Source organism: Drosophila biarmipes, chromosome 2L (genome assembly GCF_025231255.1).
Source record: "Drosophila biarmipes strain raj3 chromosome 2L, RU_DBia_V1.1, whole genome shotgun sequence".
In the NCBI taxonomy this organism is placed as follows: Eukaryota; Metazoa; Arthropoda; class Insecta; order Diptera; family Drosophilidae; genus Drosophila; species Drosophila biarmipes.
In genome coordinates this window covers 20,649,940-20,666,014 of record NC_066612.1, presented here as the reverse complement: position 1 = coordinate 20,666,014, position 16,075 = coordinate 20,649,940, and the positions used below count along the sequence as shown (strand labels likewise).

At 41.2% G+C, this 16,075-nt stretch overlaps 2 protein-coding genes across 2 annotated transcripts; one reads left to right on the top strand and one right to left on the bottom strand.

Annotated features, from left to right (window-relative positions):
• Positions 1-11,557: 11,557 nt before the first annotated feature.
• Positions 11,558-12,217, bottom strand: LOC108033547 (uncharacterized). Its single transcript, XM_017107893.3, has one exon. The coding sequence runs from the start codon at positions 12,185-12,187 to the stop codon at positions 11,723-11,725; it is 465 nt and encodes a 154-aa protein (XP_016963382.2). The 5' UTR covers positions 12,188-12,217; the 3' UTR covers positions 11,558-11,722.
• A 955-nt stretch (positions 12,218-13,172) lies between these two features.
• Positions 13,173-15,046, top strand: LOC108033245 (uncharacterized). Its single transcript, XM_017107511.2, has one exon. It carries the CDS (start codon positions 13,204-13,206, stop codon positions 15,040-15,042), a length of 1,839 nt encoding a protein of 612 aa, XP_016963000.1. The 5' UTR covers positions 13,173-13,203; the 3' UTR covers positions 15,043-15,046.
• Positions 15,047-16,075: the final 1,029 nt, after the last annotated feature.

Sequence of the window (16,075 nt, the reverse complement as noted above, 5' to 3'; positions counted from 1 at the left end):
ATGCTCTTAAAAAGGCAGTGTATCTGCAGCTCACTTGGCAACCAAAAAAGTTCAACAATTTTGTGCGTGGCCCAACTTCTGCGTAGAACTTATGACAAGCCCTAATTGAAAATAATCTAACGTAAAATGGTAAAACATTTCGGTTGTGGCCATGATAAATTCAAAGTTTCATGGTATAACTTGTGTTGCGGTTTGGTGTCCTGCCATAGCTGCTGCTTTTTATTTTTCTAAATCATTTGCAAAACAGTCGTGATAAACGTTTGCTTTTGTCGCTTTTGTGGTCGGCTGGCCTGGCTCAACTCACCTGTCACACAAATGGAATTTATGTCCGACTGCGGTCGGCCACAGCAGCGGGGATATATTCATTTATATCTGAGAGGATTGGGTAAAAATTGCATTGATTAAAGTTTGTTATTTGAATATTCATTGGCAGTGGCGGTCGCATAAAAGACGACAGCTGTTAATGCCAACGTAGCATATGAAATATTTATTTATGTATTTATATATTATTTTTCGCAATTTATTGTCTTTGGATTTATTTGTCAAATTTACATTTCTAATAGTGCCTACCCGATACTGTTTGTGGTCGTAATTAGAAATGTAAATTTGCAATTTGTTCGGGCCGATGGTCGGGCCATAAATAGTTCATGAAATTGATAGTCAATGGCGAATTAGAAATAAGTGCGTTTAAATTAAGTGTACATCAAGTGGGCAAATTGGCAACTAGAGCAAAGAATTAAGTGTTGTAAAGATACATGGAAGCGTGCTGAAGCTTAATTGAATTCAACTACATTCCGTAAAAAGTGTTTGGGGATTTTGTGAGCTCACGTGCTTTCCACGCACAAGTTGTTAAAAATGTGTTGTTCAAGGCTGGCAATAATGTGAAAATATTTTTTGATTTTTGCTCTCTACTCAGCATTTTTCTATTATTCTGTTTGTCCATGGGAATTAGATTTGCCCGGCGGCAAGCAAGGCAAAAATAATATGAAATTAATTTCTGTTTATTTTAGCATAAATTATACAAGCGGCCATTTATGTTCGGCGCACAGAGAGCGGGGTGGCCCCTGCCGCATATCAATTAAAAGCATTTCCCTTCTCTCGCTTCTGGCCGCAATTGAAAAAAGCATTGTTGGGCATTTCAGTTGATTTTCGATATTTATCGCTTTGCTGGGCCTATGCCAGGCCCCGAATTTATGGCGAATTTTTCAGGGAAAGACAAACATTGCCCAATGTCCTTGGCGATCTTATTTGTGTGTCCTTGCAATATTTATTACACACAGTTGCACATGAACATGGCGTATACGTAATATAGAATTTTGTGGCCCATAGCCACTGTCACCCCTCGGCGCTGCCCTCCGCCCTCCGCCCTCCGCCCCTTGTTTCTTTTCACTTTTGTTGTGTTTTATGTGAGCTACATTTGTTTTCATTTACAAGTATTTCACTTAAAATTTATTTGCCATACACATTTTTATGGCTTAGCTCGGCTTTGTCCTTCGCTTCGTTTACGCCCCTCCTTTGCCCAGATCCTTTAAATAATGTATTTGCGAGTACTAAAATTAAAATTTATTTACCGTTCTGTGTTTTATAGTTGACTCAATAAAAAATGAAACCACAGAAGCAGATCCAAACGAAGGGTCAGCAAATAACACAGTATTTTTCCGCAGCCACACTCTGCGTTTTCGTCATTAGATAGACATGGCCGTGGGTCCGGTTTAATTGGCATTTGAAAGAGTTGCTCAAATGAGCGCCAATTCCATTGTTTCCACTCCAAAGCTCTCCTTTTTAATGGCCAAAGTTTCGGCGTTTTACCTTTAATTTCGATGGACTCATTTCGGCAACAGTTTGAAGCGTCATAAAAGCATTAATGGAATGACAGCTGCTGCAGTTGCAGAACGCGGCAGACATTATGGGAAAGCGGCTCTGCCTGAAATTCAACGGCTCCTTTTATTTTTGGAGGCGCAAGGATAACTGGTTTCTGCTGTTAATGTAAGGAAAAACCTCTGCCCGCCGGGAAGCTCTTAAAATTCCTTTCAAGCCTTTGCACGGCTTTCGCCTGTCTCAGCCGGCTGCTTACTCTTAGTCTGTCTGGGTCCTGTGCGTTTTTATTGTGCAATTGTATTTGCTGCTCATGAGAAATTGTATGCGTGCAAAGACGCTTAAAACTTTCGCCGCACTTTCCCCCGCTCTGCCGGCTTTTCCGATAAGAGCTTTGCTGCACTTGAGCCCCAAGTTTCATTGTTTTCCTGCCAAACGCCGGCTTAAAACTGCTAGAATTTCTCGATTTAATTTTTAAATGCTTTTCATGGAGTTCTCAAGTCGCTCAATCTGGTCGAGAGCTTCTCGAAATTGGCAATTTCCATGATTGGTGGTTTCAAATGTTGCATATTCCATAATTTGGTTGAAGACTTTGAACACAGATAACCATTTAGAGATGATTGAAATTTGCCAACCAGAACACTAATCGGAAATATGTCTGATATTTCCATTCGATTTGCGATTATTTTCATTCGGTCTGTGTTTTTTGAACATTTTTGCTGTGCGCTGCCTAATGCCATTATTGCCCATTTCAGAGCGTTTCACACAGTTTTGCGGCATTTTGCTTGTCGTTCGCTCCATGTTGATAATAAAAGCAGCAGTAGCCGTAGCACCAATTGCTGACGGTATGTTGTTGCACCGCAGCAGTGCGAAATTGCAGAAATACCAGGGGAGCGAAATGAAATTGGTTGAGGCGTGACCAAGAAAAGTGCACTGTTTCCGACTCCATTTGGCTGTCCAACCCAATAAGAGAAACTCGACACAGCACTGCATTTCTGCGAAAATAATACCAATGATGACGTCTCTTCCACTAAAGTGGCTAATTGCAGTACTTGCTCTTAAGTTCTCTGGTAGGAGTCTTAAAAATATCCGCATTCGTTCGCTCCCCTAGGAAACGATAAATAAAGCGTTTGCCTTAGAGCGGACTGACAGTGTTTCCCCTCTTTCTTTTCAAGGAACAGCTCTGCTGACACTTCCCGAACCGTAAAAATGTCCAACATTTGCCTGCGAGTAGCGTCAGGAAAACAACAGTGACGAGGGCTAAAAACGGCGAGTTATGTTCCGAGATTGCTGCTGTTGTGGTCGAGATACACTCTCTCCAAGGCTTCGGGAATATTAGCTTTGTGAGCAATATAAGTTATTTTTATGCAATATACATTTTATTTAATATGTACATTAAAACCCTATTTGTTCAACATACTTTTATATCCTTGTTTGAGCCTTGCTTTGTGTGTTTTTATTTAATTTTGTTTAAAGATTTTGAAGTCTCTAATGGGTCTAAAATTGTGGCACACCATCCCAATAGTTATCTTAAAATAGGTTTTTCCATAAATATACAATCTTTCGAATTGTATAATTTTTATCAAGCTTTCCTTAGTAGTTTAATAGAAAATGGACATCTTTTGCAGCCAATTTAATGCTCCAATAAATTTAAAATATGTAGAGGAATAGAGATACTATTTACAGTTTTATTTGCTTTTCACAGTTGGCTCTTGCTATCCCAAGCTAAAAAGTTAATTTTTCTCTTTGGGACAGGGCATCGTCACATCGATCCGCGAGTGCCTAGGAGTCCGCTTCACTTGCTCCGGCTTCCGTTTCCGCCTTTGCTGGTGGCAGCAGACATGGCGACGGCCTCGGAAGCCGAGGGAAGGGGATGGCCAGCGACAGCGACAGTGGCGCGACGTCTGTTTCTTCAGCGGGGCTTGAGCGTCAGTGGGTCTAGCCCGACTTGGCTTTGTGCTGCGGTAAATCAATACTCCGTACCCATATCACTTGCAGCCACTTTCGAGCCGGGGCTCCAACCTCAACTTTTCCACTTGCCATAAACTTGGCAAATATTAACTTAGCGGCGGCGGCAGCGATTGCGGGGGTGCCGCCAGCTGCGTAGGTTACGAGTAGTAGTTGCACTCGGCTGGGGAACAATGACTTCTTGTTGAAAGTTGCGGCTGCCGGGGCACAAACTTGCCAGCAACTCCACTCATTAACAGCTGTTGTCTTTAGTTTGCAGTCGGGATTCTATTTACTTTTTAGAAAGTTAATTATATTCGTGGGAGCGTTTGGCGTTTACTATTTTTCGTATTTATTCGGCAATTAGTTTCGCGCTGGCTGCCAAACCCCGAAATTATTAAATTCACATTTTAAATGCAAGCAGAGCGTTGGAGGACGTGTCGAAAGTTACCAGAAACTTGCTTCCCATTGCAAGAGCAAATTAGTTATCAATGTGCAAAACTTTCGACTAAAAGAGCGCTCTAGGAACAGTCCAACCGAACCGAAAAAATATCTGAGCAACTTATGTGGTGTTATTCTTCATAGGTCCCGTACACTTCGAGGGTAAACTAAACCCAAAATATGGGTCAAAAAGAGGTAAAAAGAAATTCTTCCCAAGCCCCAGTTTTAAGTTTCTCCATAAGTTTATTTTTTGCAGTAAAACAATATTTATTTGAGAGAGATTCCAACGAAAGCCGAGCTGCCGTGGCCAGTGAAACGTGAGCTTTAAAATTAGGTTTCCATAACAAGTGTAAATATTTTCGAAATATTAATTAAGTGCGGCCGATCCTGGCCGAGCGGGAATAAATTAAAAATTACGCTAGAACGCACTTCCAGCGGAAAACAAGCGAGTCCGAAAACCGAAGCGGAGCCAAAATGAAACCGCCAAGCCGCAACCAGTGCCACATATTTACTTTTATCTCAGCCCGAGCAGCCGGAGCCGAAAACCCCAGAGAAAGCCAAAGCCGAGCAGGGCGCAAACAAATGGGACTGCAGCTGGAGGCGGATCCTGCGTCGTCCTGGGTCCTTCCCGGCTCCTTGGCCGGACTGCAAATGAGGGGGAGTGGGTGTCCGGACCACTGACAACGACGACGCTCTCAAATTGTCGGTCGTTTAAATACATTTAAATATAAATGCAGCTCGCAGCCCAGCGCGGCGATAAGAAAGCTGCAGCCATGGACATGAATGCGGATGTTCATGTGGATGCGAATGGGGATGTGGATGGGGGTAAGTGAAATTCCTCATTCATTCATTTCCATTCATTCTATCAGCGTGGAAAATCGTGTGTGCGCGCGCTCTTCCCGTTTTCCCAGCACGAATGTGTGGGCGTGTGGTCAAAGTCTTGCCGCAGCCATTTTAAACGGGCTGCAAGTCGGTGCCAGCGATAAACAAATATATATCCAACACTTGTGATGCGCATTTTAAAATAATGAACGAGCGCGTGAGGAAAATCGCACATGGAAACGATTAATTGGTACCCATTAGCAAGGGGGCAAGCAAACGTGCTGAGAGCGGTAGCGGTGTCGTTTACTTTGCGGCCAGAATAATAACACCGGACGTCTGAGTGAATGACACTTTCGTTCTTTTTTAAAAACTGCAGGTCGGACACTCGAACTTCTCCGAACTTTTTTGGGCTAAGCTTATTTAAGAGCTTAACCTCTCATTAATATCTAAAGAAAAGAAGTAATCAGCGAAAAAACACGCATTCTGTATTAAGAATTAAGACCCTCGCACAATAGTAGTCACTATAACAAAAGCTCATCCAGTTACTGCTTTAGTCATAAACATTCCAGTTGCTTAGTAGCCAGTTGCGGGCGGAGTACCTTGGCTACCCCTTGATGCCTTAATGAAAACCATCATCGTGACCGAGCGAAGCCATGACGGGAAGGGGAAAATTTAATTACATATTTCCTCACAATACGTATGCGTCCCATGGCGGCTGCCTCGCATTTTCCTTCGCCAGCTTCTGTCGTGGGGTCAGTTCAGCGAATGCGATTCATTTCGCAACCATCGCTGCCGTGATTAAATTTTCATTTTAATGCACGATTGAAGGAGCATTCGGCGAATTTAATTGAAAAACTGTGCAGCTGTAGAGCTAATATTTGGTTTGCTGCATGGCCAAACCATCGCACCGCATCCCATTTCATCACATCCTCATCCTCACCCCGGTTGAAGCGAGTCCTGTCCGCAGTCATGTCGGCGCTTTAACGCTTACACGGATCTCCGGATCCCACGGAGCTCTGCTGGCCAAATGAGTTTCTGACGTGTGTTTTATGGTGCACCGAATTAATTTCATATCTCATCTTTTCCGATGGCATTCGCATGCATAGTTAATCGATTTACTGGACCCTTAAACGGTTTACCATATCCACATCAACATCCAGATCCATATCCACATAATGGCCAACCCGACGGAGCGGATTATGGCCCCAGTTGGAGCAGCTCAATGGTGGTCGCAAGTAACATTTGTCGGCTGTCTAGACTTTTGACTTTCGCTGACCTCTGCTCTACGACAGAAATAGCTTTTTTGGCAATTAGAGAGTAAGTGAAGAGGCTATTTGACTACTCGTCATGGCTCATCCACATGTCGATGACTTGGCCAACTTTCTGGTGGCCATGCATTGTCTGCCAAGTGTCCTCCCTAATATCCCTCGCATTGATCCGATGTTTCTGCCTGCTGCCGACTTCGAAACTTTCGACTCGAGCCAGTTGTTTGCAGCTGCTTACCTTTAAATCCACATCTAGGCAACTGTCTGTTTCAATTTCTTCGTCACATCGCTGTCAATTATCTGGGCGACGCAGCAGGACTTTATAAGCTGCCACTTCGGAGAGTTCCCAGGTCCTGTTTGGGGAGACACCAGGCGACGGATGTATTCATGCACCAGCACGGCCAAAGTGACATTTATTGGCTGTCAGGAAGCCCCTCAGTCCGTCACTCAGTCGGTCGACAGTCGGAGAACTGGGAAACTGGAGGGCGGACTGGGTCATCGGGAAAGCACTTTGTCAGCCTTCTGCTTTTCGGGCAATGAATTGATGTGTCTTGCATGCGAATTATGAAGCTCACAGTCGCAATTTGAGAGTGTGTTTCACCAGTAACGAGTACTCTGTCAGGAGTTTAACTGACTCAAAGCCCAACCTATTTGGACGCCAGGGACTTGGCATTGAATGAAATATGATATTATATATATATTTTTTCGTTTGTCTTCATGTTAATAAATTTGAATTGAAGGTTTGGTTCTCGGGCACCAGGCGCAGCAATTCACGCATTCCTGTCCCAGGCAGCAGCGGCAACAGCTGTCTACAGGTCCTGCAAACAGACAGAGGAATATTGCATGGAGTAGCAGGACTCCGGACAGCCAAAAAGAGGCTGGCGGCAACATTGTGTCATTGTTGGCCAAGCAAATCAGATTGACGGCCGGCCAGCAGGTGGGGCTCCGGCTGGACTGAACGATGTGCGGCATTAGGCGATTCTCCACGGCAGCTGGCCATGACGATCCATCATCGCGCGGGCAAACAATGTCATTAGCTGCACTTCATCCGGATCTCACGAAAATGGCAGCCGCATGCGCTCTGCTCACGTGGCACGACCTACACCGACCGCAATTAGGATAAGGCTGAGTCAACAAGACAAGGTCCTCACGATAGGCAGCTATATCAAGGCACTATCAGAAAATCATTACTTCAAAGCATTTTTTTTGATTTAGTAATTACTAAGTACTTAATCTTTTCAAATATAAATTTGGCAAACGCAAGTTAACTTTCTTCAACTCACGTGATTGTTGAACTATCACCTTCATATCACTACCAAATGCCAAAAAACAATCACAAGGGTAAAACTATTTATTAAAATAAATGTATTGTTCTGGTACAAAAAATTACAAGATTACCTTTTAAAAGTTTCACTCAACAAATTTTTCTCAGTGGAAACTGGTGTCGTTGAACTGTCGCTTATTCATGTCCTCAACAAGTTTATTGGCAACGTGGCGTATGATTAATGTGCCTCATAATTGCCGACTGAGACAAAGTGCCACCGGTCTTCCACTCAGACTTGGCTCAACCCTTAAGCCAAGTCAAGTGTTTTCGCGTACAGAACCTAAGGAAAACACAAGATTAAATCGAATTGTATTTTTTGTGCAAATGGTTTACCAAACTTTAAATTTATTTTTAATTTTCTAAAATTGTTTAATCCCAATGTGGTACAAACAAATCTTTTTTGTAAGTAACGATAACTTATGTGTTATGGTACTGATTTCATTTCTTCTTTTCAAACTACATTAGGGGATGATTAATACACAAGTTGAAATGTTTTCCTCTCCTTGGTTCAGGTCTCTCCCTACAGGTAACACAATCAAAACAGGAGAAAAGTACTGGGAATAAGGAGCTGTTTGCACATGGCAACGACAGAACTTCGATTTGCAGCGACAAGCGAATGCAAACAAATAAGCAATAAGGTACGGGGAAATTGTCGCTTTAACTTAGTTTATAATGCCACTTGAATGAGTTTGCTTGGCACAAATGCGAAATCGAAAACGAATACGACACGTTTAAAGGGTCGCCACCAAAGTTTCTATGAAAAAATCAACAAAAATAATGGTTTCTTAGGCGCTAGTAAGATCGTTTAAAGTGTGGAGTAAGCGAGAAAAAAACGATATAAACAATTCCGTACTCACAAGTAAAAAAAAATATATGTTAAGTCCTTACATCAAAATATACGTGTACAAAAAGAATGAAGTAAATGTTTCAGTTATAGACAAGCACACTAGCATTTTTGTATATACGGATATTTTTGTAAATATCTATAAATCAATTCCAAATCCCCAAAATCGCGCTTAGCTAGAGAATGTTCTTTGAAAGAGGATAGTAAACTCAAATGCAAGCTCTTCTTTCATCCAAAATATTAGAACCCCCCCCTGAATACGTGGAATATCCTTTCATTTATGCCCCCACACGAATGGTCCTTTCAGTGCAGAGAATGCAGCGAAATAATACATTGAGAAGGAGCGCAAGACAGATGTATGCACTATAAGCCAGAGCAACCGGAGCAGGTATTTGAAATGGTTTAGTAGGAGCCGTCTGCTGGCGTTAAAAGAGTCCCAGAACCGAGCCAAATGCAAATACCAGGCGACACGTGAGCCTCTCCCACTTGCACTCCCTTTTAGTGTGCAATTTGCCATTTATTCAATTTAAATATTCACACTATTGTGAAAAGCGAGCTCGCGACGCTTTGGATTATCTGTGAGGGTGTATCCGAGCTACTCACCGCATAGATGGCATAATAAGCCAAGGCAGAGGACAAAAGCACACAAAATAATAAAATAATGCGAGTGCGAGTGAGGTTTAACAAAAGTCAACATATCGGAAAATGAAATAAATATTTTTATTATTATGTAAATAGCACAATGCCATGAAATTCAATTATTATTAATTTGTATACAAAAGGCTAAGGGAAGAGAAAGGTGTTTTCATATCTACCATGCAATTATGGTATTGTTTCTGAAATAACTCACTAAAGTGAAATGTTAAAGAGTCTTATATTGAGGTAAGTATTTGCAATATTTGTTTTAACATTTAAGTAATAAATGGAAAAATGCAACGTGTAATCATATTTGTGGCAATACCTAAGGTATTCAAAGTTCGGTGCCTTTGTTGAGAGGCTTTAAGCTTTCGAGTTACATAGCAATTATTTAGCTTGTCAATTTGCAATTATGGATATTCTCATTTATTTGCTTATGGCCTCTCGTATTTATTTATGATGTTTATCGAACAATGGGCCAATGTTTTAATCCACCAAAGCGTTGCAGCATGAAGTCCTGATGGAATTAATCAATTTTGTTTTCGCTGCTGTTTGACTTTGGCGCGTACATGATAATGCCAACTAAATTTAATATTAATTCAATATAAATTCATTATAAGATTAATTTATATTATTTCCATTGTTAATCGACGCACAGCAGCGTGCAAATGCGCTTAATGAGCTTTAAAAAGAGGAAATAAATTAAAACAGAATGCAAACTCTCGCTCCGACGAGCTCAAAATGCATAAAGTTTGTGAAACCCAACGAAAGGCATGGAGCTAGAGCAGGGATTGACCAAGTTTTTGGTGGCTCATAAAATATGTGCACTCGCCTCGGCCACTCATCGAACTCGAAGTCTTCGCTCCGTTCTGCTTGCTTTCTTAATTAAAATTTTCATTTAAGCAGCAAACAATGAAAAGCGGTCCGGTTCTGGCAAACTAATGAAATGGAAAATGCAAGGCAAGAAATAATTACCCATGCATATAAGCCAAATGCAAATGGTGAAGTTGGTTTTTAGGGGGTGAAAGAGAGTTTGGAGACGCCAACCAAGAATGAGAGCGCCTTATAACTTTTAAGAAGCTTTAAAAAACTCCTTAAGTGGCCACATCATCACGGATATCTTGAAGTTTTTCTTGTATTGCATAAGCATGTTCATTTAACGGCTTGCCAGTACTCTATTATTTCACTTGCGTAGGCTTACTTGAACGGAATATGCACTTCTCTAAAATCTATAAGGGCATATTACTTGAATAGTAATAGCACTGCTTCTCTAGAACCTTCATTAAAATGCCTTTTGTGGCATGCACTCAACGAGAATTATTTAAATGTTTTTGCACTTTAGCGTGCATTAATATTATTAAAACTAAGCAACAATGCGAGTGCTGGCCTGGAGCACTGACCCCGTTTGTCTGGCCGGGGAGTTGGAGTCGAAATAGAGAGTCGCCGGGGGCCAAGGGGCGTGGCAGGTCCTGTCGCCTCCCTTGATGGAAGTCCTCTGTTGATTTGCGACGCCTTTTACTTTTCGCTTTATGCGCTCCTTCCATTTGTTTGCATTTGCGTTGACACTCACTTCATTTAGCAGCCCACAGCAGCTGCAGTTGCGACTGCACAAAGGCAGCAGCAGCTACGCCTGCAACACCAACAACCAGCAACATCTACGGCAACCTCAGCTGCGAGTAATGTACGTGAGCGCAAGTGCAATCCGCCCCCGGCTGCAGGTTAAGGACCTTCTTTTGAACTTTAAAATGTTTGCTTTTGGACATGTGGGCGGCAGCTCAGCGAGCTAAGTCGACTGCCTGATACCGCACACAGGGCAAAGTGGGATGATACATTTACTTTATCTCAAATAAATAGCTAAAATGTACGAAACCAATGTTTATTAAGTGGGATGATACATTTACTTTATCTCAAATAAATAGCTAAAATGTACAAAACCAATGTTTATTATATTATTAGCATACAAAAATATCAAATAAGACCAAAGGGAGAAGATTATTTGACGCTCTTATTACTTTTCCAATTAATTTTTACCTAATTATTTCGAAATAAACTCCTTCATAAAGTTCATGCACCCTCGACCACCCTGATAGTTATTACTTACATATTTATTTTTCCACTCCTGCCCACTCGAGCCCCTTAGAGCCCCTTTAAGCCTTCTCATACCCTCTCATCTCTATTTGTGTTTGTGTTTGCTCTGTGGTTTTGCCGTCGCATTCAGTCCCCGTGACGCTTTTTAATCTTAAGCGCCTCCCATTCGCCACAATTGTCCAGGCCGTGAGCCAACTGCCCCTTTCTGGTCTTGGCCCGGCCAGCTGAACAAATACATATAACCATTTTTACCCTTGCTACAGATACACCTGGCGACTTATGGCCGGCTTATGTGCTCGCAAACCAATTAAAATGGCCAACGGAATTGTAAGACCCCAGACACGAAGGCAATGGCAGCAAATTAATTTCAAAGGATTACGACTGGGCCTGGAACTGTATTTTGTTGATTCCGCAGGATATTTGGTCATGGAACGGAAGTCAAAGCGTCCAAGTGTGTCCTATTTTTAACATTTCTTTATACATGAATATTAAGTATTTGGCATCATTCTGCATCGACAGCTACGAATCAGTTCGTTTAGTTCACAGCTTCCCTTCGCCCGAATTGGGCACGTAATTGGACCCTCCTATTAATTCCTCATTAGCCTTATTTCCCAGTGCCTCAGCTGCTGCCTCAAAACGACGGCGCCGGTGTAGTTCAACACTTTGCTCCGGATTCAGGTCTCTGAACAGATAGTCATCCCTTACGAATCCTTCGTCGTCGGTGTCTTCATGTACGTCCTCATGATCATCTTCAAGGTTGAAGAGGTTCCTCCATATTGCAATTGTCAAACGTTGAATGCGTTTAACCACATAAAGCCGAATGAAAATTGTCACCAGGAGTCCAATGATAAATACATAGAATATGAGGTTCTTGCTTAGAAAAACATACGCCGCAGACAGCATGTGAACGAGATTTCCGGTAAGTTTATCCATCACTCCTACTACACTGAGAAAAAAATAAGTGCGACTGGACTCGTTCTGATTTGTTGCTTGAAGTGTTGACATTGTAGTTTCATGAATTTAAAAATCCACACCTGCCAAGTTGATATATTTGATATTGTACAAAGGTAACAAGTTTGTAGTAATTAATGTATTTTTAAGGGTTTTCTGTACAACAAAAGAGTTTTTAAAATTACATAAGTAAGCAAGAATACATTTACAGATCGGGCAACTCTATTCCTTAGCCGTTTTGAATAAAATATAAAAAAATCATAACTATTGTGTTTTCTTTTGACATATTAACATCTACTCTTGTGACTATCCTTTCTTTTCAGTATTTCGAATCAAATTTTAAAAAACTCGAAAGATTTTATCTTACCATGTTTAAATAATACAAAGACCATTCTATTTCTTTTTCGTTGGTATTGGTATGGCATTAAACTGAAATAGATATTAATTTTAATAATTAATATTTTTTCATACAATGCTCCCATTGGAAGGACCTGTAAGGGTATAAAAACTTTGGCTTGCCGAAGTTACTTTTGGTTATATTTTGAGTTCAAGGAAGTGCCTTTCACCCCATAGCTGTGTCGTTGTCTAACACCCCTAACACTTGCATCTGACTGCCGCTCACATAACTGTAGGGTATTACAAATTAGAATGTTCTGGAACTTAAACTCTATCTATGAATAACACGACTTCCTCTGACCAATATTTTATTCCGACTGGCTTGGTTAACTGAATATAAGCTTAACTTCTGCAAGAAAGAGGGTAATGGATATAGATCACTTTGATGAAAAGGGATAGGTAATAATATAAAATCTAAGAATTTGTTTTTACAGTTTTATTTTACAGTTCAGTATAGTTCTCAAAAAATGTAAAGAGCATTTGCTCTAAATGCGTTTTTAGATCAAGTAATATTATTAATCTTTGTCAATATTTTACAGTTGTCGAAACGTATTGCAAAAATGCATACAACACGTTCAATAGATGTCGAAAGTAAAGGAACCACAAAAAAAGACAATCGACGCCTAACCTTGTTAATGATTATTATTCTGATTTCTTTATTCTTATCCCTTTATATGAATTGGAACCGGATTAAGGATAATAGCTTGGAATATAATGGTATATTAACCGACAAAGGCTCGGGATTATTTGTTAATACGACTGGTTGTCGCATACTCGCGACGAAACCCTTGTCGGACATAGCTATTGCTTTCATAAAGCCGTTCCAACCAGTTGTCTGCCCAAGGATGCAGTTCTTAAAAGCCGAGACTATCGGAGGTAGGAATTTTTTGCTCCTAACAATCTCAGAATCTACACTTTTTTCAATTTGTCGCGTCAAGAGCTGGAGACATGTTTCCTGTATGTATCGGGAATTTATTAGAGTTCACGACTTCTTAAACAAGTACGTCTCCTCGCATTATTTTACACTAAAAGACCCATTGAGGTACCTTGAGGTGGGAGCCGGCCACCAGAACATCCGCATCCGGTGTTGGGTTGACCTGGCCAGGATAATATTTAATGACGTTCTGTTTTTCGTACCCCCTCCATCAATGCCATCGAACACATCGACCTCTACCGCACGACTTTCAGTCATGATTCTGGGCCTCGACTCAATATCCCACATGCACTATCAACGACACTTTCACAAAGTGTCACAGTTTATGGATAATGTGCCCCATACCGAGTTTTGGGGCTACAATCGTGTCGGCCGTAACTCGTACCCCAACCTGATCCCTCTGCTAAGCGGTCATTTCTTCTCAGAACTTGAAGTTTCTTGTTATGCCGGAAGGCCAAGTTTCGACAAATGTCAATTCCTTTGGGATGATTTCAAGGCGGCTGGCTACTCAACTGTATTTTGTGAGGATAACGAAAGCATTGGCACTTTTACATATAATAAAAAGGGTTTTTTTAAGCAGCCCACCGATTTCTATTTGCGTCCAGTAATGCTTGAGATCGATTTATTTACAAGTTATAATACCGATCATAGCCTTGAGTGCTCCGGCCATCGACTCTATCAGGACATATATTACGACTTTATATTTAAGATAATGACGCATTTGCAACGTAGTCCTTTCTTCTCATTTCTTTGGCACACCCAGGGCATCCACGATCACTTTAATTATGCCAAGCTGGTAGACGAAGACTACTTAAGAATATTGCGGCACCTGAAGATGCTGGGTATTATGAACCACACATTTATTCTTGTATTGGCCGATCATGGATTCAGAATGGAAGGATTTCCGAATACTGCCCAAGGCCAAAAAGAGATTTCGCAACCTCTTCTTATTGCCATATATCCAGAATGGCTTCCAAAGAGCTTCCCTCTTGCCATTTCCAATCTCGAGCAGAACTCTCGGAGTCTGATCACGACATATGATTTGCACGAAACCCTTAGGGATTTAATAAATCTTGATCAACTGACCGACATTAACGTAGCAAATCGAACGCAAAACTTGTCCAACAGTCGTGGAATTAGCCTCTTTCTACCGATTCCAAAGAGCAGAGACTGTCGCAGTGCTGCAATTCCGCTTCATTACTGCCTCTGTGAGGAACTATTCTCGATTCCCACCTATGGAAGTGCTGTTCAAGAGGCTGCTCGATTTGTAGTTGCTAAAATTAACGAGCTTATTGAGCCCTATCCCCAGTGTCAGCGCCTGGAGCTTAAAAAAGTTCGCGCTGCGTTTTCCTCGCTTGGCGACACTGGACGAAGAAATGAAATGTCTCAAATTATGGTCCGCTTGAAGACAACCCCTGGCGATGGTCACTTCGATGCCACCATTCTGAGGAAGTCACTTAAACTAGCTGGTGAGAGGTCTTTGATATTGGGAGGTCCCGTGACGAGGACCGACAAATATGGGCATCAGTCCTTCTGCATAAAAAATCATCGCATCGAAATGTATTGCTTTTGCGTTTAATAAACTGGAGGACTGTATAAAATTGTTGAAAAGTCCTGAAACTTTCCAACCTGAGTAACTTTTATAACAGTTACTTTTAAAGTAAAAGGGTATTTTAAATTTGTCTAAAATTATGTGACAGTATGAACTCTATATGGGCTATACTAGATTCGTCGGAAAGTATGTAACAGGCGGAGGGAAGCGTTTCCAACCTTACAAATTATATATATTCTTGATCAGGATTACTAGCCGAGTCGTCTGTCCGTAAGAACATGAGTTGGACTTGGCATAGAGATTCCTGAGCTTTCTGCGCAGCGCAAGTTGGTTTCAGGAAAGTGCCACGCCCACTATGTATAACGCAAAGCAAAGCAAAGATTTAACTGAAATGTATTTGTCTCGTCGGTACCTATCGTTTGAGATACATATTGCCACGCCCACTATTACGCACAGTTTTCATGCTTGAACAACTTGTGTTTTACCTAAATGTATTAGTCTTTATATTAATTATCGATTGACTTTAAAAAGTTTGCAACGCCCATTCTAGTGCCCACAAATGTCCAAAACGTTTAAATCTGTTTGGCATCCACATTAATCAGCAGGTAGGTGGCGCTATACAATATTGATTTGCTGTTTAGATATCTACATTTTTCTGTTGCTCCCTTTAGCTGAATAACGGGAATGTGATAGTCGAGGGAGTCGACTTAAGTGTTCTTTCTTGTTATACCCTTGCAGAGGGTATTATGATTTCAGTCAGAAGTTTGCAACGCAGTGAAGGAAACGTTTTTCGACCCCATAAAAATATATATATTCTTGATCAGCGTCACTAGACGAGTCGATCTAGCCATACCCGTCTGTCCGTCCGTTTCTACGCAAACTAGTCTCTCAGTTTTAAAGCTATCGGGCTGAATCTTTCCCATAACAGCGCATATGGCTGCCTTAGGAACGATCGAAAAATTAATGGTAAAATAATATGAAAAAATTTTATCTTCGGTGTTTTTTAACATACAACCTTCTAAGCTTGGAAATAACATTTTTAAATTAGTTTTGAGTTTCG